The 25,238-nt window shown below is 35.3% G+C and overlaps 1 protein-coding gene and 1 long non-coding RNA gene across 20 annotated transcripts in view; one reads left to right on the top strand and one right to left on the bottom strand.

The window, feature by feature from the left end:
* CSRNP3 (cysteine and serine rich nuclear protein 3) overlaps positions 1-25,238 on the bottom strand; it is a 101,400-nt gene continuing 76,162 nt past the window's right edge. For 11 of the 19 annotated variants that reach the window (XM_083840842.1, XM_083840841.1, XM_083840839.1 and 8 more), the window contains 4 exons: positions 16,627-16,886; positions 11,598-11,894; positions 9,080-10,108; positions 1-512 (listed from right to left, as the gene is read on the bottom strand). In XM_083840842.1, the coding sequence (XP_083696968.1) occupies positions 459-512; positions 9,080-10,108; positions 11,598-11,894; positions 16,627-16,886 (1,640 nt within the window). In that variant the 3' untranslated portion in view covers positions 1-458. Of the gene's footprint in view, positions 10,109-11,597; positions 11,895-16,626; positions 16,887-25,238 lie in introns of all 19 variants that reach the window. The other 8 variants (XM_083840844.1, XM_083840838.1, XM_083840829.1 and 5 more) reach the window with 5 other exon arrangements.
* LOC310901388 lies at positions 8,624-24,332 on the top strand. The gene is made up of 5 exons (XR_014585750.1): positions 8,624-8,763; positions 12,973-13,104; positions 15,265-15,378; positions 16,270-16,429; positions 17,149-24,332. It is a non-coding gene; the product is annotated as an uncharacterized lncRNA (long non-coding RNA).

Below are 25,238 nucleotides of genomic sequence, written 5' to 3'. Positions count from 1 at the left end.
TAACGTAGAAACCTGTTTTACTTCATTGCAAACAAATGGACAATATATATTGTACAATATATAATAAAAATACAGCCGATACAAGTGCCACTAATTAACAAAAAAACCTAATGTTAAGACTTAAAAATGCTCATTTTTGTAATATATACACTGCAGTAGTAAGCCACAATAAATACATCAAATTCCATATCATTCATAATAAATACTGAAAATATAAATACAGAAGAATACAGTTAATTTGAATAAATTATTACAACATAAGGTCTAGGTTAAGCTCTGTTGAATATTATTGTAGCTTATATTACCCTTTGGCATCTTTGATGTTACAACTTATTTAAGAAAGAGAAGAAACTAAGGAAATGTGTAGTTCGTGAAGTTTAAAATTATTTCCATGTACAGATTTAGGATGGAATTTCTTTCCCTTCGCTTCTTCAAACAGTTTAAAAGCAGTAGTCCAATTAAATATGTTGCTTTACTGTTGAGATCTCCATAACTTTAGTATGCAAGATCATCTGTAATGGAAAATGTTAATTACTTAACAGTTCTATTTCTCAAAAAATAGTAAAGTTAGATGTAATGTACAAATTTTAAACAAATCGCTGCAATTACACCACAATTTTACTAGTCTGATTTGAATGGATTACATGTCTGAAAGACCATCAACTTTTGAATCCATGCTGTGGCCTATTATTTACCACTTGCCAACAAAAATTTTCAAAGCAATTTTATGTTTTTATGGGGAAATATATATACAGAGAGAGAGATGAACCTTCGAAAAAGAAAGGTTTGGAATAGACAGTGTAAATTTGACAGTTCGTATTTGTTAAAACAATGAAGACATTAAAAGTAATAATGTAATAAATGCTTTGTTTTTTACAAAATTGCTAACTATTAGTTGTAGATAGAATCAAATCAAAATAACAAAACTGCTATGTTTTATGTTAACAGGTATTAACCAGGTATATAACATAAAATTAATACAGTCACTAATCTGTATTAATCATTTTATTTGCAAAAGGTTATTACACCAGAATGCAATTTAACTTAAAAGATTGACTTTACTAAGACACTATTACAGGCTGAGGCTCTTAGGAACAAATTTGTAACCTACAGATTTTGACTATTTTTGCACTGTTAAATGTCTAGCGCTTATTTTACATCAAACACTTTAAAACATGTTTCACAAACTACACTTCAGACATATTTCCATAGAAGTGCCTACATCAGTCAATTAAAAGAAGGACCCAGTTGTTAAGCATTGTTTATGTGGGCACTGTTATGTGAAAACTAACATGGTGGTATTTGTATGTAATGGTTTTTAGAAAAATAGCATGCTTACTTGTGTTTTGTTGTTTTTTGTTAGAAGAACTAGCTGCCAGTGCACATAACGTTCAAATCTATTCAAGAAGCTAAAAAACTATGTTCAATCCGCATCTCAGAAAAACACAAACGGGTGGCTGTTTTTACAGTAATCCCCCACTGCCCCAGCAAGGATGACCTTCACCCATAATCCAGACTTCAAATTTCATTCTTAAGCAGTTCTTAAAAAAAAAAAAATAAAATTCTGGTGGAGAAACTTAGACAAATTAGCTACCCTAATGTGTACGAAGCCCCATTCGAAAATTCCAAGCTAAAATGTTAATAAAAAGGACACATGCTTCATTTTTTTTGCTCTTAGTGTCTGTTGTTATTTAAGGAACATATATTAGAACATGTGTCTCGGAGCTGATCTACTTAAAATGATACTGAACTTGACTTTACAGTTGACATAGGCAAAGAAAAGACATGGTAGTGTAGCTTCTAGGGTTTTATTTTCCTTTGTTGTTTTTACCCCATGCTTTTGGATAAGTCTTTTATTTAATGTTTGCCTGCCTGTATACAATTTCTATGGCAAAACAACATTTCCTATTTGCACCGAGTTCATATTTGCTTTAAAATATTAACAAAATTCATATTATGATTTGATATGGCTAAACTTGTAGTGAACAGGCATATACTTTTCCATCCCTGTTCTGGGGATATGTTCTTTTCCTTTTTTTTTTTCATTCTTTTCTTCTCTCCTATATAGTATTTGGTGTTTTTTTTTCCCTTTTTAGAAAAAAAAAAAAGTCCTTATTAATCCACTTCCTGCCTGCTTCCTTCTTTTCCTCTAAACTGACCTTTCTGTCCTCCCATCACTCACCCCAGGGTGTATATGTCCATGTCTCGAGACAAAAGGATTATCTTGATCCTCATGTTAGAACAGTGGTGTTCATTTGTACATTCCACCATTTTTCCTGCCCATCAAGAAAAGCTAATCCAGTCTTGATGGCTTACTGGCAAGTGCACAGTTAGAGACAAACACCTGTGAGGCAAACTTCTTTGACTTAGTTCTATTTGACATTGGTTTTCTTCAGGTGTTTTATTAAAGTGTCACTGCTAAGATTCAATTGAAAATAATTGAATACATAAATGAAGTTTGCCTTTATTTTTTGTCCTAACCCTGGTATCGTCTCAATTGAAAAGTAACAATGTAGAGTATCATGAACATAGTTCTCCAGTCAGTGGGACCATATGCATACTGAGTATCCTTCTTACCATAGACTATACTGAAGTAGAGCAATACACATTTTTAATTTTTCTTTTTCATATGTAATTCACTTCCATTTTTAAAAAGGGAGTTTTTCATTTATTATTTATATTAGGAAAAAATCGCAACCCTAGTTTGAAGGAAACTTTACTTTCTTACACAATGTTTTTCTGCTTTCCCCAATCATAGGTTTTCATCCTGTACTGGGGCTCTGCTGTATCAAGCATTACACTCTTCCTCTGGATCTGCAGGCTTCAAGAGGATCCCCTAACACATGTTGGCAGCTCATGGGGGTAAGTTTCCTTTCTGTATGTGTGTATGGAAAGGGAGTGTCTGTAGGAACCCCGCTGGGATCACTCCCTGATAACTGTCTATTCAGAGCCAATGAGGTGGAGGGGACATTTTTCACCACAGTTCCAATTTGTCTGCTTGCTAACGTAAGTGAAAAATATAATCTACTCTTCTTCCAGAGTAAAGGGTAGCTAGCACAGAGGACACCAGAGTTGCCCTCACATTCACTTGATTTTAATGAAAAACCTTACTGTACACCAAACCTTTCCCAGATACATAGATTAAGGGAGGAAGGAAAAAACAAAAAGACTAAGGCTGCAAAATATGGTGATGTTTTAAATGAATTGGATGTTCTTACAGTAATTAAAATTCTTGATATCAGCCAGTAGAGTGGCAGAAAGTTCTCAACAATATTTATAGGTTTCTTCCTCCTTAGGTAACAATGCTTTGGAACATTTTAGCAACCAAATTAAAAGCTGCCTGTGAGGGAGGAGGAGGAAGAGACAGTGAACAGGAAGCACTTAGGAAGAACTCATGCATGTGTTCACTCAGATATCTTTACACCTAAATAGCATGTAGTCATCACTTCATAAGGTTTGTACTTTGGATTGCACACCTCTTGGAGAAAATGGACAATTAATAATTTGCATATAGGCAGTGATTACTGAGAACAGCAAAATTAAGGTACAATTATTTTTTTTAAAAGAAATATTGAAAAAGCAAATGTTGAAATTTCTCATGCCAAGGAACATGTTAACGAACTCTGTGCATGTTTTGAAAATAACAGTAGCTTTCTACTAGTTAAAAAAATAGTAATCAGATTTAGGATTTTAGAAATAAATTCTATAGAATATATTCTCTGAGTTAATTCTAGTTTTTCTAAGTATTTTACATCAAATGTTCTGAAACCGTAATAAAGTAGATGATATAACTACTCTTGAGCCCCAGTAGGAAAGCATAACACCCCTAAAGATTAAGGATTTCCCATATCATCCTCTTCTGTGCCTGTCCTGACTGCTTTTGGAAACTAAACTAGCATAATGCACGAGTTTATATAACTCATGAGTTATACCACAGGAGTTTCTTGTTCTGCAAATGCCTTTAAAACAGCACTGTGGGTCCAACTGTCTCTTTTGCTTAAGCTTAGAGTGAGGACTCTGGCTTCACCACAGGAGCAGCCTCAGCAAGAAGTTTAAACTCAGAGGATTCAACTGGCAAAAGAAGATACGCAGAGGAATAAGATTGCCTGTTGCTGCCAACTATGGTGTCATTAACAAATTAGAGTCTTGCTGCTCAAAGGTAGGGTACTCAATAGGTAAGTCAAGCTTTTATTCTGATTTTCTTTACGAAATCCATTGTTAAATTTTTGCTTATTAATTTGGTCCATGGAAAAAAGAGCTTGCTTTTGTTTGCTGTTTCACACTAGTGATACAATTTCTATTCACTTCTGAGCTGGACTGGGCTTTAGTAGGAAAGTGACTTAGTTTGCAGTACAGAAATTTAGTTACCAATCCAGAAAAAAAGAGGAAAAAATAGTATTCTGTCTGTTCTACAGAATATTTTTATCACAACATCTCCAAGTACCTTGCAAACCAGAGCACTTCCAAGTGATGGAGCAAGACAAAGGCAAAGCCAAAAGGTCTCCTCTGTCTTAGCCAAGTACTCTATCCAGTATATCACATTTCCATCAAAGTATCTTGAAAATCTGAAATATTCAAAAACATAACACATTCTGTTTTGCATACAAATGTATGTATTCAATCTTTAAAAGTGAGCTGTGTTTAGTGAAGACATCCTCTCAGTTGATTATGGGGCAGGGAATGCTACAGGATCAGTTTGATAGCACATTTACTGAAATACAACACCCAGATAAGATTGGAAACTGGATCTGTGAGTAACAACAGCATGAGTACTACATGCATTTTCTGTAGAACTTATACAAAAGGCAGGATGGCATTGTTAACTGATGCAGTTAACAGAGCAGTGAGTGGGATGAACCATAATTATAGCAATTGATGGTAATCAATAGCCTTAAAAGACATAAATGTCAACTCGAATGATTCACTAGCAGCAATTTATATAAATGCAAAATAGTAAAACTTAACACTTTTAAACCTTTCTTATCTAAATGGCAAGTACCTGGTTAAAAAAAAAAAAAAGAGAAAAAATTGTAGAAACTTTTGCTGATTTTGCTTGTTTTTTCAAGAACGTTTCAATGGGTATGAATTGAGTTACAGCTCTTAGGAAAAAATGTGATTGCTGCAATTTTGCCACTAAAGTTCCAGTTTTATGACTAACATCAGTTAAAGCTTTATATATAAACTTTAACAATGCATTTTTCCAAGACAGGCAAAGTTCACATTATGGGCAAAAAGGGATTCAGTTTTACGTGCTATTTCATTGATCTTCTGTTTGAAAATCCAATTTTATTGTAACAGAGGGAGGCGTGCTTTTTTTTAATGTATTTTTCTGAACTACCTAAGGTAATCATAAATTATCTGCCAGTTTATTATCTGGCTTCTTATGAGTGCTTATCAGTAGCCAAATACATTAGGAGAAAAACCTGATACAGCTATCAGTAAAGTAAACATTTCCACAAATGATATGCCATATCTATATAGAAGCAAACACTGGTGTTTATCACTTAATAACATAATACTTTTATCACATAGAAATAAGCTTGCCCAAAATGATAGGACCTTGTTATCAACATTAATGTTAACTAACTGGGAAATGGGACGCAGCATATGTAATTATGTACTAGCCCAGAATATAAGACTAGAAAATTCTCCAGCCCACGATTTAAATTTGTTTTTCCCTACATGAAGAGTACTTTGGTCTTCTAAACAATACATGAAAATCAAGAGATAGGAACCTTAACTGTCACCTGATTTCTACAGCCTACACTAGATTTCACAGTTAAATTAGCTTACCTGTTTTGGGCAGGGCTGTGACTTTTTTTTTTTTTTCACTCTAGTCAAGTTACAAATGATCAAAAAGGGTTTAGCATAATATTTTGCTAGTTTGTAGTTTGGGGAACAGGTTGAACTATACTGGAAAAAAATATATTTGTTTTTGTTTGTTGTTGGTTAGTTTTTTGTTGTTGTTGTTTGTTTTTTTTTTCTCCCCCATAGTATGAGTTCATCTCTTTTAGAAGGCTTGTTGATATTCTTAGTATAGCTACCAGGGTATCTCCATGAATTACCAACAGACTTGACTTCTTAACTTGTTGCAAGAACTAAACAAGATTTCTTTAGTTTGTACCCTGAGACTGAATCTTGATCACAAAACAGTAGATCAAAAGAAGGGTTATGCGTTCTACGTTATCACCAGGTAGTTAAGAATATTTTTTCAAAATAAATCTTTATCCTGCACATTTTATTTTGCAACTCCCAGGAATTAGGTACTTTTAAGCAAGGGAAAATAATGTAACAAATGTTCCTTCATAGTTGCTCTGCTTTTATCCTATCTATTATAAGCTACTTGTTATCCTATGCTGCAAGCTTTAGAGAATTTAGCTGTATTCACCCAGTGCCCCTAGAAACATATACATCTAAGTATACTCAGAAATGTACACAGATGTTAATATTAAGGAGGCCTGGGGCCTGAAGATTTTGCCAAGAGATAATACTGAACTAGCATCTCAGTATCTTAAAGCTAGCTGAGATGTATTTTATAAAGTTAATCACTTACTGTGCTTGCTAATATTATTAAAGGTATTTATCATTTGAAAGCATAGGGGCCAAGAAAATAATTTCTTATTGCTCAGTAAGGGGGTGAATAATGAAACAAAAATATTTCATTCAACTTTCCCCTGAGAGTAATACCCTGGTAAAGTGTGCATGATTCTCCAGTAGCCAACACACTCTGAAGGTAAAAAGCTGTTATTGAGTCACAGCTATTCTCCCAGCTCAAGAAGGGATTTGTGCTTTTGCTGCTGGTGTTGAGTGAGATTGCCAGATTTAAGCCTGCTGTTAATGCAAGATACCTACATACAACAAGACTTGTTATGTTTGCTTGCAGAATAACTTAACCAGAACCATTCTTATTCTTGCATGCAAAACTTTTTATAAGCTAAAGTGTTTTCCTTTAAAAATAAAGATGGGTATGTGCTATATGGAAGTGGCAAACACATGCATTTTACCTGGCTACTCAGCCTGTACAGAAAGGGATTAGGGTGTTCTGCGACTGGGAGGAGCAGGGCCTGCTGAGCCAGTTAATTAACATCACTGCACTTTCCCAGGAGATGGAGTCTGTTGTTAATGTGGAATTCAGTCCCTAGAGAACTAGGGACATGGAACAATAGAGGGTGTCTTGTGGAAACAAATAAAAAAACTTTCCAGCTACTACATAGAGTAAAAATATTTTGCTAATTTAGTGTAAAAATAAAAATCAGAAATCACTGATCTCAATAAATGAGATACTCAGATCTTATTAAAAACATTGCTAAGCTTATTTTTTAAAAAGCATATTTTAAATCTGGCAATTTTTCTACTGGAGTACTATACATGATGTTGTAAAGATCTTCTAACCAAAACAGTCAACGTTACAGAGCTAAAATATACGCTGTGTTTACATGCATACTGCTATCTAGATTTGACACTGGTAAAAACTAAGATGCCAATCCTTATTTTGGCTAACATGACAGATCTACATTGCAACCTACCTGGTGTGTAATGAAATTTCAGTATTAGAAGAAATTACTAAAATAGCTTCTGAAATCAAAATAAGGCAGTAGAGAATTATCAGTGTATAGAAAAAATAGGCTTTTATAACATCCATTTCTTGAAGAAAGCAATGTTAATAAACTAAAGACTGTAAAATACAGTAGGTATTTTAATTTCCATGTAATTTTAAAACAAATGGAGTAGAAGTTAATGGATATCCTTATGATGAGCATGTTATTCTGCTTGGAAACTTCAGCAGATAAAAAATCTCTGAAGCTATGTTGAAATAGCCTCATTGAATGTATTGGTTCCTAATTAGACTGAGTGACTCTGGAAATCTGGGATACAATCAGAAGTCCACAAAAACCTTCTCATTTCATAAAAAACTGCTTAACAGGAAAATCTAGACACTTCCACATTACTTTCCATGCTTCATTTAAACTGTGATCAGCAAGACTCTGCTTTTTTAAAATTACTTACTAGCATATTCATAAATTGACTTGGGAAAACATTTTCTACAATGATTTTGGAGATCTTATGTATACCTCCGAGTCTGGAGCTATGGCATTTCTCCAAAATAGTTCACAGTTCCCACAGTTAATATAGTACTGCAAAATGGCACTAAAGTGCATAAGTATCAGAATGTTTGTTGGGTTAAAAGGTGCTGTGCAAGCTTAAGCTACTGCTTTGCCATTATATACAAGATCATTCTTTGGGGAGGGGGAGTGCTAGTTCTGGAAATGCCACTGATTTTAATTTTGATGGAGGATTGTCTACCATTCACCTTCCTAAAAGATACAAATGCCCCCTTTCTGACTCCTCTGTTGGTCAAGAACAGTAAAAAGAGAAAATAGTACTCTAAAAATGCATTTCAAGATAATTTATCAGAAATAGTATTTTTAAAAAAGGAAGAATACATGGTACTCCAGATGAAAATTGGACATGCTCTTTGTTACTAGTTATGGATCTTCTGTTCAAATGAACATGCTGTTCATTTTTATCAAAACATGAGTACTAAACTACCATAAATAAAATACATAGAATACAGAACAATTAAAACCTTTTTGTACAGTAATTACTTACATTAAACTTACCATCTTTTCAGATATGTTGAAAATTAGGACTCTAAACATGATTATTTCAAAGTATCATTTTTAACAATCTTGCACAGGCCCGACAATCAGAAACATGAAGCTTTGATTCAGATAGCTTGGCAGGTTTCACATACTTTGACAGGTAGGCTACTGTGAAATATGTTGGGTGTGGTTTTTTTTTTTTACTTACGTGTTCTATTTTTATCAAAAGACAGTTTGATGTGTTTGTTTCTTTGTTGGTTTTTTTTTTTTTTTTTTTTTTTAATCTTTACATTACAAACTGACTTTGTGCAATGCCACTGCCAATGTAGCTTGAGAAAACAAAATCTGTCTGGAACACTGACGACAGTCCAAGTGTTTTCTACCTCTTAAAAAAAGTAAGATTCTAGGAAATCCAATTTGAGTGCATTTCAATACAGGAAGTCAGTCCTAGAAGAATTTTAATATTAAACAGGTACCGTTTCTACCACTGGTGATTTGATGCACTCTTCGTGCAGTCTGCTCCTTTCTGGGAGGTTTAGTGAATTCTCAGCAGGGTGCTCTTGTACATGACTCTCGCCATTCAAAGCTGAAACAAATCCATCTTGAGAAGGACCTTTCAAGTATGAGTGAAATTCCACTTGAGAGTGACTTGGCCTATGCTCAGTGTATAAACTGTTACATGGAGCACTGCTATCACCTTCAGAAGATGAGCAGCAAACAATCACTGAGGGGTTTGCAGAAGGGTAATGAGGGCTGCTAAAAGTTTCCTCTGATTGCCGTGTGTAGTCAACAAACTGTTCTGAAGTCATGTTGTAAGGCACCAGAGAAAGACTACCATTCTTTACAGCATCCCTTTCTGAGTAAGTCTCACCAATCTGGTTAGCAGTGCCAGCAACGTGGTTCTCTATTTGGTAATACAGATTTGAAGAGTTAGTATAGTATGAGGCGTTTTTAGAGTGGTTTTCATGCACAGCAGTTCCATCAGAGTAGCAAAGGACAGAAGGAAGAGGCACCATATCAGCATGGGAGCCCATGCTTTCTACAAAATCATCTGCTTTTTCTTCCTCATCATCTTCCTCATCTTCCTCTTCCTCTTCATCATCATCTGATTCACTAGGGGCTAAACTCTGAGTGCTAGAATCTGTAACTCCACTACAAAAGCTACTCCCATCTTCCTCTTCCTCCTCTTCCCCAGGGCAGTCCAAGTCCTCGGCTGACTGAGAATGCATAACTGCAGCCTGAGGTTCAGTTTCAATCTCAAAATTTTCTGCAATTGAATATTCAACCGGATGGGGTCCTGGACTCATAGAACTAGTGTGTGCACTTATCTCACTGTGGCAGCCATTTAGTGCTGGAACTTGCTGCTCTCTATTTTTCTCCAATTCGAGTTTCATTATTGTGTGCAAAAAGTGAGTCCGTACACGGATAGGATTAAATTCAATTCTACCTGCTGTATTGCTACACCCTTCTTTAGTGCAACCGCATGGAAAAGACATACGATCCACCTTTTAAAAAAAAGAATACAGATTAACAATACTTAGCATAAACCTGGTGATACGACATAACCTAGACAGCCTAAAGAAACACAGCAGTGAAGTGGGATTCAAGTGGGATTCACCTGACAACTACTTGTAAGAATAACCATAACTAAAAGTAAGTCAGAGGGTTAACCCTGGAATTTAGAAATACTGCTGAAAACGTAAGGGACTGATGTTTACCAATGTTGCATAGTAGGAAAAAAAACGTTTCCAATTTGTGGGTAGAGTTTTACATAGTGGAACAAAAAATTGGTTATTTTTCTATTTATGGAGCTGCTACAGCGTTACATAATGTCGTGCTCAAATCCAGGCAAAAGTATTACCCAGAAAAGTCTTAAAATTCTGATAAAAATCATGGAAACTACAGATCTATTGAAATAAAATGCATTATCTATAAAAAATGTTATAAAGTTGCCAATAGGGGGCACCTGGCCACAGAAAGCAGGAATAGAAACTCTATTATATTTTAAAAAATATTCACTCAATTGTAGATGCAATATTTTACACGCAACGGACTGTAGGCAGAACTTATACGTCCAATAATATCCATCTTAAGTATGTAAAAATGTGACTGAATCCACAGATCAGGTAGTTGAATTAGATAGCTTAAGGTCTATGATTTTCATCTACTCTACAGTATATCAAATGTGATGCAGAGGAAAGCCATGTAAAGCAAACTAGTACATCTTCTCCATATGTGAAGATGAAAACAGAAGTAGCAAAGAGAATGTATTATTTAGAATAGCAGTGAAAATTCAGCTTGGATTTAAGAAATAATGAAAAAATGCATTTAGGAAGAAATCAGCTTGGCTGCATACTAACTCAGGAAAATTAGCAGACATCTTTTAGGAAGCATTTTGAGACATTTACAGTTGTACATAGAACATCGTGTAAATGTACAATATGCAATACCATTTCAGTCTGCGGAGAGAATAACTACCTGCTAGGTTAGCAGATATACGTTTCATTGCCTACATGCAGTTTTTCATGCATGCATGTTAAATAAAGAACAGTACCACAGTGTCATATATTGCTTCTTATTGAGTTTGGACTATAATTCACATTTGGACAGCATGTGAATTGTCTCTCAAAAAAAAAGCTACATACCCTTGTGAAATCTGCAGGCTACTGATCTTTCTGTTGTTTCCATTTGCATGTTTAGATAAAGGGCAAAGGGGAACATGAGGAGCAGAATATTTGTGTATGAACAAAAAATATTGAACAATGTATGTGCCTAAAGGATCATAAAATAAATGTGTTTAAGGAGATAATTTGTATTGCACACTATGAACTCTTAAATCTGAGACTTAAACTAGTTTGAGATCCACAAGTGTTATTGTTTAACAATTCACTTAATAAGCTCCCAGTACTTACCACATTAACAAGAACAAAAAGTACAAGCACTTCTCCCCCCTCCCCTTGCTATTTAAATATTGACAATAATATAGACATTTACCTGACATTTTATGCCTGCAAGACTGCAAGTGCAAGTTTCTGGATCACAAAACACACGGCAGTCACAGCCACAATCCTCTCTGGACAGCCGGATGGCTCGCAGCTCATGTTTTTCTTCCACATCAATCTTCTTCACTCCAGAAGCTCGTAGCAGTGCCCTTCGCTTTTTTGTCGGCAGGGGTTGTAGAAAGAAGTACTCATCTACTTCAGTGTTGTCTAGATCAATATCATCATCAGAAATGTCATCCAGTGTCAGGGTATTCGCCTCTTCAGATTCCACTGTACCATTCTTTGTCATCTGTTACAAAGAACAAATAACAAAGTGCTTAAGCTATCCTTGCATATAGTTGTTATATATGTAAATAAATGTAATGAACTATGAATGTGGAAAGACATCTGTTAAAAAAAAACAACAAAGCCTATTGCATTTCACCCTTTGTTCTGATCTCCACGAATGCCAGTAAAAGTTCCATAATACAATTACAGATGGGGTGAAAAGGCAGTTCACACTGTAATTCACAAGTTAATTCACATTTTTAGTTCACGTTTGCCCTAAAGCTAGTTTTTTTCTAAACTTCCAATTTCATATCTGCTTTTATATCCTTTATTATATATTGTAGTTTGCCACATCTCGTGCCTTTCTAAAATTCTAGTCTTTTCCATATCTCTTCATAGGATAATTCTTGAAGCCCTTAATTTGTTTTAGTTCCTGTCTCTGGGCAATTCTGGAAATTCTTCAATAGCCATTTTGAGATAGCAGTTATACTACTAATGCTATTTCAGGTTAGGACGTGTCACATCTCCAAAACAATGCATTTCATGTACTCTATCCTGTTCCTCATGGAGCATGACAAGTTGTTTGCTGTTTGTACAGCTGAGGTCAAACAGTAGTCTTTCCACTGAACTGTTTGAGCACATACCTGTATTTTGCTTGAGCTGATAATTAATTTTAAACCCAGAAGTCACCTAATTTTGCCCTTTTCTACCTACATTACTTCACACTTACTTTATATTACTATGGCCAGGAAAAGAGGGGTAACAGCACCCTAATCAATTCTATGTGGCCCTGGGGCAATGGAGAGTTTATTTACATAAGGTACTTCAATATATTAGTTCAATGAGGTAGAAAAGACAACATTGGAAGTTTTCCTTTTTCTGTGTACTTTACAGTGAAAAACAGGTATATCCTCAGAGCATCTTGAATTAGCTGTCTAAAGCCAGTGGGTGGGAATAACCCTCATTACATGCAATTCAGGCTGAATGTTCAAATCTAGAATGGCAGCCTTGATGTTTTAATTTTTTTTCCTTTTCTTCTATTACCTAGGTACAACTAAGTACAATGTATTTATGTTGCTTTTTTTTTTTTCATTTAATAGAAGAATGGCCTACCTAAGAATTCTGACTTCTCCGGTTTTAAATATACATGGATCAAACCAGTCCTTGAGCTGGTCAATTGTCTTATCATAATTTAAATTTGAAACTGGGGAAGAATTCTAATCCCTGCTTTGGTAATTATTTTTTTATTTTATTCAATAATTGTTTAATACAAATCAACTTTCTGGTGTCTTACCTATGAGGCAAATGCTGTAACTGCTCAGTTTACAAAAGGCACCTACAGAACCGTGCCAAGCCTGTCACATACTTCTCCCCCTCCTCCTGCAAATCTGAACTGTTTCGCTACATAGCAGTAGAGCATTTACGAGTGAAAGCCAGCCAGGCGCTGAATGCTTTAGGCATTCTGCAGACTGTAAAGTCAAATGTGTGGGCATCCAGTGAGATAAGACAGCAGTCTGTAATTTCAAAGCACCTTAGCTCCTTTTGACTCGTTTGCTGGATGCTATTCTTGTCTCCTCTGATTTTTTTTTCTCAATTTTGTCATGCAAAGAACAAATGAATTAATGAAATGGAAAGCTTTGACCATCTCTTAAACAAGTAATTGGGCAACTACAGAGTGAAAATTATCAAGAACCATCAAATATATTTTTCAATTCAAAACTTCAGGACAATGTTATGTTCTCTTGTCATAATATTGCTTATCTGAATTAAACTAGATATGTAGATGAGTAAAATTTCTCACATAAAGCTAAAGGTTAATGCCATAACAATGGGATAAGGCACCAGCCAATGAATACATGAGGTTTCTGGGTGAAAATCACCTCAACTCTGTAAAACGTGAAAAAATTAGGTTAGATGCTTTTGCTTGCTCTAGCTGGAAGCTATTTCGTATGGTAGGAAGCCAAGACAAAGGAAGTCAACACAGAAAATGTATTTTTAGTTTCTCCTGCAGTTCACCATAGAAAAAGTGAACTATCTATTCATTATAATTTTGTCTGTTACCACTACTGTCTTCCATTTTTACTGTCCAGCTACATGAACTGAGTAAGTTAAAGGCTTCTGCATGTTCCTAGACAGGACTACAAAATTGAAATCTGAATATTCTGCCCTAAGATTAAAACTAATTTACCAATTACTGACAGTACCATGATCAACTTGAATAAATTCAGTTAATTCTCGTATGTCTAAAGCAGTTACTTACAGTGTACTACAAGTTTCTTTTCTTAGAAATCATTAAGCATATATGCTTCCACATGCACCACCATAATCACATTTAGGTTTCATAAATTTACCTAGCTTATAGAAAATGGTGAAATGGCATAGATTTTTCATAGAAGCTACTCAACATTTCACCATTTCTTGACAATACGTTTCAGGCACATTCCCTAACACCTGATAGAGAGAAAAAGATAGAAAAAGGGCTAGAACGCTTTCTACACAACTTAAAAAAAATAAAAATAAAAAATTAAAAGGTTCTAGAGTAATTCTGTTCAGAGGCAAACCCACATCATTTTACATTTGCATTTGTCTTGTTTTCAGAATAAGAACAATCTGCACCGATTTGTCTGTTGGTCCACAGACCCAGGAGCCTTAACAGCATGAGTCTCATGCTAACAATTCCAAAATATCTTAATCTGAAGAGACATTATGAGTTAGCAATAAGGACTAGTGCAGCTAATCTGTTGTGTTTACTCCTAATGTTTCTTCAAATGACAACGTATTTAAGTAAAGCCTACCTTGTACCTTTCATCTTGACAAGATGGCTTTTATGCACAGACTGCCATTAGAATTTTCACACTCTGCTGCTAACAGTGTTTATGCCACTGTCAGCAGTGTTTACACCAAAGTGTTAGTGCTAAATGGCTAAAATGACTTGAAGATGATTTTAAAGTCTTTATCTGCTTTTAATTAACAGAAATTTCTTATTTGGCTCTTTACTTTTAGCAAGTAAAAACATAAGCAGTACACCTAATATTATGAAGACTCAGTTCCCATATATTCCTGTACTTCTTTTCTTTTCATCAAATTCTATAAGAGAGAATGCTTTCTACCTATGGGTTTCTTATTTCAATCCTATTGAAAAAAATTAAACAGGGAAACTGAAATTGAAAACAGGCTAAAAAAAACACTGAAAACGTTACTGTTTGCTTATTTGTTTTCAAACAGAAAGCCTTTTTTGAAGAAACTTTGCTGTGCTTCAGTTTCTAATTTTCCTCATTTTTCTGTGCAGATGAACAATAATTTACATTCATATACTGATTAGTAGGTTTTCATTATATCACTGACATTATCACCTTAGAAATCTACAGCCTTTCCTTTTTGTGCTCATTTAGAAATCACGTGAATAGCAAAACAGCTCTTCCTGGAAGTCAGCCAAGGGATCTACACAGTTACAGCTCAATTCACACTTGATGCTCTGAAGATTCTGTGATGCGAGATGTTTAGAGGTATAATCTCTATTTATGATAAATCACTAACTCTATCCTTTTGTTTCCAGCCTGTCCAAATACCCATCTTTAATTTACCTTTGTCCTGAGTGGTTTTATATTTGTTTTCATTATGACAGTTCAAACGTTATGAACTATCTCAGAATGTTTCACAGTTCAAATAAGAAAAAATACTGAAAAAAGTAATTACAACAGTAAGGGTCGTATGTACTTATTCAGGTATTCAGACATAAAACTTATGAACAAAGTTCATTCTAGTGGAAAAGTACTGTGGGATTTCTTAAACGGGGAAGGTGCCAGTTTGCTTTATGCATATGTAGTAGTACCTTAAATAGAGATAATGGTATCAGAGAAGGAAAAGGAGAAGGAGAAGCTGTGGAGCACAGCAGTTTGGCTACAATTGTTGATATTGTTCACTTTTAATTACAGAATTCATCTGAAAACAAGCCCAAAACACAAGCTATCATATAGGAAGTTTTTTTTATTCACTAAACAACGTAACAAAAATGGAGCTTTTGCCACCAGTTTTAGAGAGGCAGAAGGGACGCTTCCAAGACTGCAATCCCCTTCTCTCTTCTCCTATTCTTTTTGTTTTCCTATACAATTTGCTTCCTCTGCTCTGCTAAATTAAAAAAAGATAGCTTTAAAACTATAGCTAAGATTTGTTCTGACTAGCTAAACAGATATAGCGGGTTAATTTGTCTGATGTTTCTTTAACACAGACAACTTTTGGTAAAGTATTAAAGATGCATGATTGTATAAATTGGTACATTAAAAAAAAAAAAACACAACTTATTCTGTATTGCTGTTACCAAATTTGGTCAAGTTGTCCAAGAAAATAAGGTGTTTTGTTTTCAGTACTTAGGATGTTACCATTGCTTTCTCTAACAGGGCACTGTGCAAGGGCTCAGAGGACTTGTTCACTTCCTGGCACTTCCAGACTCTGCTGGATACCCTGTCCGAGGCTAAGTTCCACTGTCTATCTGCCTTTGTCATCTTCTCTGTGAGAAAACAGAGAGTACACAACCATATTCTCGTAAAGCACTTTAAGGTACACATTAGTACTTTAGAACCACATCAGCACTTCATAATATCTAACAAAAAAGAAAAAATGCAATTGTTTCCATTGAAATCAGACTGGAAAGCAAGGAAGGGGTTTTGATTAAAGCATTCACATCATGCCCATATCACTCTGACACTGTTCATGGAAATACATAAGGGCAGGGATCAAAATCAAAGAATTTTTACCTTTAATTTTAGAGAATTGAGTTTTTCCTCCCTTAGATGCTCTCTTAGCATCTCCCGGTGAAGCCTCTCCTGTTCCATTGCAAACTCTCCAAGCGTGTACTGGCGCACACTGTTGTGGCGAGTGGACATTCCCAGTGTGCTTCCTCCTTGGCTAGGAACACTGGTGAAGCCTTGCCTTCTCGTGAAGTAATACACAGTAACACAGTTAAAATGGACATTTTTTGTTCTCTTCCTCTTCTCTCTTTTAAGGATTGACGAAGCTGGAACATATGCGAATTACAACATTAATGATAACCTGTAGTCATATAGCAAATTTATCACTTGAGTAGTTCCATTTACCTTAACATATGTACATCCTAAAGTTCAGAGAAGTGCAGTCTAAATGAAGGGATAAGATTAGAAAAAATGACCATATAGACAAACCCAGAAGCCATTACAAACCGTTAAAATGAACAATATAAATCCTTGTCCAGGACAGTTGTTTTCCCTCTGCATTTTTAAATGTTTATCTGTTTTAATAAGGAAGGAAACAAATCCCAGCAAGAGGAGTTTCTTCTGTAGTGTCACCTCAAAGAGACTGATCAGCCTACTTGTACCTCTTCAAACCCCAGTGAACAAAATGACGCTGCATATGACAGCAGTAAGGAGAACAGCAGACCAGCGCCTCCCGCAGATCTATATACACCACCAGTATTATGTCAGCAAGGCTCTAGTAGAGGTCTAACACTTGATCTTTAAAGTATTGGGTCACATTAACAGAAAAGATTCCTATCTTTTATATTCTAAAATATGTGAAATCAGTGCGTTAGAGTAACTATAAAGGTAGTATGTTTTGTGTTTCTGAAACTCTTATTATCACAGAATAATACAGGAATAATGCTGATTTACAATCAGATCCTTTTTTCTTCACCTTCATCCATTTCTGCTGTCATCCACTGAATATGTGTGTGTATATATATATATATTCCTGATATGTAGAATTTTGACCCCCCAAAAAATAATCTATTTTTTCTAATACTTTTCTGATTCCCTTCACACTCTTGCTTGTTTTTTCTTATAAAAATATGCAGTTCCATATGAAAGGGATTTATTTAAAAATAAATGCCAAATTTTAACTGTCAAATACCGTTCTTTTCCTACAGATATTCGTAACTCCTTTCAGTGATACTTATCTATTGTTTCTCTCTGGTAACAGTGGTGAGCCTTTAGTGCAAAATAGGCGATACAAACATTGGAGAAAGAGACACTTCTTGATTTTTAAGATGAAACAGCAGCCTGATTTATTTGATTTATTGCAAAATGACAATAGGATGTCAAGGAAGTAGGTAATACGTTACTGCTTTGCAACAACTGGGCAGGTATGACTGAGAGACCAAACTGCCAGAAATCAGGCAGTAAAGTGATTTAACAGGTGCCTGAAACCACTTTTGAAAGACTTGAAACCATTCCATAAAAGCCATAAGAGCATCGTGATGTACTCTGCTAATCTAAAATCGCACCATCTCTAGAGACTGGAAGCACTTGGCCTTCAGCCTTGGTTTCGTAACAGGTTTGGTTTATTGTCACAGTTAAAATACAGTTCATTCTCTAATGTAGCAAAATGCTAATCATCAGAAAGCTAAAATACTCAAACTTCCATGTTAATTAAGTTAAAAAAAATAGAATGATCTAACTATGAGAGAAAAACATATTGGAAAATACATTCTTGTAGCCAAACTACAGCTGGTATGCCCTACTAACATAATCATAAAAACATTTTAGGTTCCATGAAACACTGAAATAATAAATTTTTCCTAAATACTGTCAAGCAGCTGAAAATATGGTAAGTAACGTGCACTTTTTCAGAAAAGCTACAGATGTGCTAGAGTACGAGTATAAAACAGATAAATAAGCACAGGTCCTACCATTCACTTACCCGTTCTCAGTGACGGGTGTTCCAAAAAGGGTGTAGGATGTACACAAAGGAATTAAAAGAAATTGTTACACTAGGCATGTTTAAACTTACAACCACTTTTATGCAAATCTCTCACCAACAGAGCCTATCAAAAATAGTTATAGAAAGGTTCTACTGGGTGCCAAGTGTTATTTTATTAGAAGAGAATATTTGATAGGTTTATGCCAATTTTGCATAATATGAAATACTGTTGTAATGTACTGTTTCTTCATACATGTTACAGTTTCAAAACACAACTGTTTTTAAAAAATGAATAGAGTTTGGAATTTGGGTAATTTTGATATCGTGACTCTTTCAATTCAGAATGATAGGAAATATTCTCTGTATCAGAAAGTTCATTGCCTATATGCTCTTACACATTAAAAAATCCTGCTCCTAGTGAAGAAGGCTTCTAAATCATTCTGGAATGTATCCTATATAATATATAATATCCTATATACTATATATCCTATATAATATATAATATCCTTTATCCTTTATATCCCCATATAACAGTATTGATATTATTTGGATTTCAACTGGATCTTGCCTGTATTTGGGAAGAAATACTGAAAGCTACTGAAGGGCAAGCACCAGTATTTTTACTAAGTAAAAGACACAAATGGAATAAGAGATAAAACTATGGTAAAATATTAAAGGAAAGAAAATATAAAAGGTTAATTTTACATATATTTGTCTGCTTCATGCAGAAACAGAAGGTAATTGTTCCTGTAGATTGCACAAGCTGGTGAATGGTTTGAATCTTCAACTTTAAACTTCAGTATCTACTACATAAGGTTTAAATTTATAGCAATTAATTTTAGACCTTAGCTATGGAATTCTTGACATGGTTACTTACTGGCAGAAATATTAAATGTTGGAATAAAAGTGATAAAAGTGTTTCTTTTTTTTTTTTCCCGCCTTAAGTCTGTCAGTTCTATGGTAGAGCTAAATTATAGCACTTTTTATACATAAAGAAATCAACTTGAATTTTTATTCACCCTTTACACGCTAACAGTTAAATGAAGCTAGGCAGAAGACCAATCTAACAAATTCCAGCTGGAAAAAAATAATGTAATCTATGATAAAAATTAGATGACATGAATAGGCTTTTCAATTATGTGTATTTAGAGGGAGGAGCAGGGATGTCCATACGTGCATGTGTGTGTTGTCAAAATTTAGAACATTTCAATACATTACCATATGTTTATGCCTAAATGTTTGGTCATCTGTCTGTCTCAGTAGACTGTAGTTGCCATGAGCCGTCTGAAAGAACCCATTAATGCATTTCCTCAACTTTTTTTTTTATAGTTTTTCTCACTTTCAGCAATTAAGTTATCAGCGCCACACCGTCAAATGTTTTGTTTGTTTGTTTTACATGTCACTGGCAAAAACTGTGTTAAAATGGAGCTAAACTGAACTTCAAGGAGATACTGGGGTACTGTCATTGCAACACAACCAGCACTATAAATCCAGCACTATACAATTGTACTGAAGACAGTGAGAGCTGGCATGCATTTGTTGTACATCATTAAAATTCATACTTTAATTTATTAACACTGTAGTTCCTAGTCAGACAGATTATATGCTAATCTGTGTAAGTAAGCAAGCATGTAAACACAGACCTAAGACTATACGCAGTTATTTTTTTCTGAAACACATCCTATCTTTTGGGTTTGCTTTTGTCTCAACCAAGAGCATATTAAAGGAAGAGCTAAGGCTCTATGAATAACTCTACAGTTACCTCTTCTATGTTAACTGCTAGGAAGTAGTCAGAGTACATTCATATTTATGAGAACATTGTTTACAAGAACGGAGCAGGCAGGAACTGCAAGAGATAACAGGATTTGAGTTGGTTACCCAGAAACATAAATTAGAGATGTTCAGGTGTCCCCCCCCCTCCCCTTTTTTTTTTTCTTTCTGAAGATACAATCGGCCTTCTGTCAGTGAAGGCACTGGAGAATTGTGACCACCTCAGTAACAAAGGACACACAAAGAAGCACAGTCAGCACTACAAAGGCATTAAGCTCTTGTTCTCCCATACTTCCTTAAGTCTCTGAGTAGAGGACTGCCTTAATGTGATTTCTCAAAGGTTATTATTTGGTATTGAAAGGAAGTGTTGAACATTTTCCAGCATCTGGGATGGAGTGCTCTATAACTCATTCAGTCCTTTTGTTACAAGGCAGCCAAAACTCAGATTTTCAGATCATCTTACCAGGATTCAGAGACACATGTTACTTTGCATGCACCACACCTTAAATAGTAAGTTTGAATCAGCTGTAATTACTGCTAAGGACACTGCTTAACTCAAGACAGAGCACAAGGACATACAGAATATTTATTTCCTGATATATCAGAAATCATGAACATTTGCCAGGCCTCTCTGGATTCAGTTTCAAAGGTTTTGCAAGGCAGGAAAAGCTTGTAACCTAACAATTTATCCAAAGAGACTGTAACCAACAGGCTTCCCTGCTTGGACAGTCTCAGAAGTACTTACAGGACATCTGGCTGTGCAACAGTGATACCACTATCATCTGTTCTGCGCAAAAGGGGCAGTATTAACTCCAGCCAGCTTCTGTTATGCAGAGATGTGGTGGTTTAGCATCTGCTGGACACACACTGTCAACAGGAACCAGAAGGTGGTTTTTGAAAATTAATGCCACCATTTTTGGTCTAGCAGTTTGTAATGTGCAAGGATCCTAGTGGGAAATAGGAATATTCACCACCATCTAAAATTACCCTATGGATCATGCGATCTTTTAATATATTTACATATTACAGGTCTGATACATAAGTCAGACATGTATAAATGCCTTTCCTGGTATTCTCCAGGAAAGGAAAAAAAGTACTCCACTTTCACAAAGTTAAACAATGAATATAATTTGTAGTTCCATGTTCTAAGATTATATGGAATGTAATGTATTTGGCAGATACATAAATAACATAATGCATAAAATCTGTCTATTATTAGAGGGGAGGATGGTACTGTTAACATAATTACTGCTACAGATCTGTCCCTCAGAAAAAGTCACTTTAAAAGTAAAATCTGAACAAGGTCTTCAGACATAAATATCTTCAAAAAGACCTGCCAGAATTTGTCATCTGAAATGTTAACAGCTCAATTTTTGATTTTGGGGATTTAAGTGGTTCAGTTTCTGGGTTTAGCAGAACAGCCCAAGTTAATAACCTGCTTGCAACCAGCTGCAGCCCACGGAATCGAGCCCTGTCCCACAGGTGTCTGCCAAGCCAGAGCGGCTGCTGCACTTTCAGGGACACTGCACAGCGCTCTTCATGCAGCACTCAACCTGCACTAAGCCACAGCACAGGTCATCTGCAGCACAGGCTATTTATGGAAACTGGGAATCATCTGCAAGCAAACTTCCTAAAGGTGAGGCCAGACTCAGACATAAAGACTTAAAGTAAAACTTTTATAGGCAAACATGGATGGTTAACCCATCCTGGAAACACAGCCTGCTCTTTGTCCTTGCCCTTTTGTTATCTTTGTTCATGATATGCATGCACACATACATTGTAGGATGCATTTATTCATCTTTTCCTCAGCTGTTAGCTTCTCTGTCTCTCTTAACAATTCTGTTTATCCACAGCAGTTATAATTACTTCATGACTACATATGGTAATTCTGCCGTTTCTCTTCACATGCTGCTCTGGCTATTGAACATACAAGGAATGTCTAAGGATTCCTAAACTGAAGAACATCCATATGGCAAGCCAGAGAGGAACAGAACGCTACAATGCCTAAACATCAAGTTTTTTCATTATAGCCCTTCAGTTTTCCATGTTTCAGTAGGGCCGTTTTTCAGTCATTGACATACATAACATGTACTACATAACTGTAGTACAGAACAGGGACAACTGTTCAGCAGTAATTCAAGAAATTAAGATTTCTTTCAGTGATTTTTCCATAAGGCTACACACCAACATGCATGAAAATAGCTTTGTCACCTGCAAGACAACACTTTTCTATACGCACACACACATACTCCTACAAATTACAGAGGTTAAGGCTTGACTCAGTAAAGCTGTCTTACCCAACATGTAGTTTACTAGACACGGGAAGATAGATCTACTAGGAAGTGGCAGTAAACACAAAATAAATAAACACACAAACATCATCACAATCATTCCCATTAGTGGCAAATTATAAGCATGGCTGGAAACCATGCTGGGCCACTAAGTCATACCTTCTACTACCAACATTTTTATTAAAATGGTTGCAATTTGAAATGGTAACTTTTATCTATCAGAACAAAAAGTACTATTTTTACACGTCTTTGAAAATAGACTCATCAACAAAGAAGATGAAAATAAGCATCCAAGCCATGTGAGGTTAGATAATAAGAAAGGCCTTTGTTCATCAATAATTAATAACAGTTAATAACAATTAATAAAAGAGAATTAATCAATTTGTAAGGCAGAAAAGTTTAAACGTCTAGAGAAATGTGTGAATAGACTAATGGTGAAAAAAGATGTAGCACTACACAGATTGTTGTAATATATTTTAATGTAACTAGGACACTATGGTTAGAGACTGCCTCCTCAGTGGTATCATTGTATGGAATAAACCATCAAGTCCTGCAGCTAAATTAATTTCAAATAGTGGCTTCCATCACCTTATTCTTACCAAAAGGCTTGTAAGATTCCTTGCACTTACCTTCTGTATTGCAAAGAAAATTTCTTTTTCATTTTACGTCTCTTTGGAGGACTGAAGGTTACAATATCTGAGAATTTTATTACTAACTCATTTTTCACTGTTTTTTCAAAGCTGTATATCAGTATCTCTCTAACTTATGCAATTGTACCCCTTCTTTACTGTCTTAATTTGGCCCTCCCTACACCATACCAAGGGATTCTCAAAGCATGGAGCAGAAAATTCAGATACCCATAGGATACTTCCAGACCTCTGCACATTGGGGTGAACTGTTTACCTATGAGCCCTCCCCACCCTCTTCAGCACCTCAAGCTATATTGTGTGCTCTACCCTCAGAAAAAAACATTGTCAACTTGTGAAAAACAAAAGATACAACCTCAATTCCTTTCACATTTGAAAAATTCAGGTTAAGCTATTTCTTATGTGCTGGTAATGCATCTTATGATACACATCCACCTCTCATGTATGAATAAATTACAATGGATTAAATAGGTAAGCAACAGTAATAATGTACTAGCAGACAAAGTACTCTCCTATGCAGATAATGTTCTATACATCTGCACTTTTCATCTGCTTTGAACATCCTCATTTTGCTCTCTGAGTAGTGTACCTAGAGCAGTGTAAAACCTGAGAAAGAGAAAGCATTTAATTCCATACATCTAGTGGCCAAAATAGAATCCAGAACCCCCACACTAGGGAATACATCCTGCTACAGCTGTATTCGTCTATGAAAAGCAAAACATGTTTCCTAATTTTACAAAATCCTGATAGGAATAACATTTTAAGCCTGTAATGTTTTTCAAACATTCTTACTGAGCAAACTGGTAGTTCTTCAATTACTAAACATAAATAATCTTAGTTCTGGCTGAACTCCAAAACATAAGCACTTTCTTCTGCTGTCTCAGCTATTCTCCTGATGTCAAAGACCCATTAAAATAAACGCGAACCATATGGCTACTCCACAGATTACAAGCACTCTTGCATCAATGAGGGCAAAGCAATTCATTGTCACCATCATGGAAATATCTTAGGCACGTGAAAATTTCAAAAGGCTGGGAAAAAAAAATGTATCCTTTTGGATTAAAACTCTATCTTAGAAAGAAATGTTGATTTTCTTAAACCCTACAATCCCATTTGTCTACTTTTTACATATTTTTAGTGCCACATAAACCACTATGGCAAGAAGGGTTAACACCATTCTCCTGCTCAATGACTTTCTCACGTAGTGTTTCATCAAGTCTAATGACACAGAACAGCAAAGCCTCACACATCATGGTAATGTAGGCCAAAACATACTGACAAAAGCTACCTTGCTTCACTGTCTTCCTAGAAAACAAAATATTCCAGAAATTTCTTATACCACTCACCCACTGCCTCCCAAAAGGTATTTTTCTAAATAGACTCTATATACTAACTTGGAAATGTAAAACCCTTAACAATTAAATGCTTCCCCTGCATGCCTTGAAATCTGCATTAAAAGGAAATGCTGTGACATACTATATCCCATCCCAAAGAAACACGTGGGCTTGAGGGCAGGCAGACATTTTCTGAAATAAAAACTGAATGTGGAAGTCTTTAAGGGAGCTGCATACTCAGAAAGGAGTAAATTGAGTACTGGAAATCAGATGGGACGTGGACAACTTTGTGGAACCTACCTTAACAGCATTTCACTGCTTCATCCTTCTAGTGCCTTCCTCAGGTAAAATCAAAGCTAAATTCATCTCACAGGTGTGACTGGATGGGAATGCTTGCTTAATGCCAGATTTATGTCACATTTTAAAAGGTTTTTGAAAAATACTAGTTTGTAGAGAAGTTTGGCACGAATGGGACAGGTATTTTATTTGAGCTTCAGTTAAACATTTTACCTCACTGTCAGAGTTTTCTTTAAAATCTTACAGAAACGTTAAGTTCTTTAAATACATACTAAAAGCTGGAAATTTACTGCTAAAATTTCAATAAAAGCTGTAAGTTTCCTTCTTCATCACCCTCTATCTGATGAATGCTTTTCCT

This window comes from Anser anser (assembly GCF_964211835.1).
Source record: "Anser anser genome assembly, chromosome: 6".
Classification (NCBI taxonomy): domain Eukaryota; kingdom Metazoa; phylum Chordata; class Aves; order Anseriformes; family Anatidae; genus Anser; species Anser anser.
This window is presented reverse-complemented; position numbering and strand designations above follow the sequence as displayed.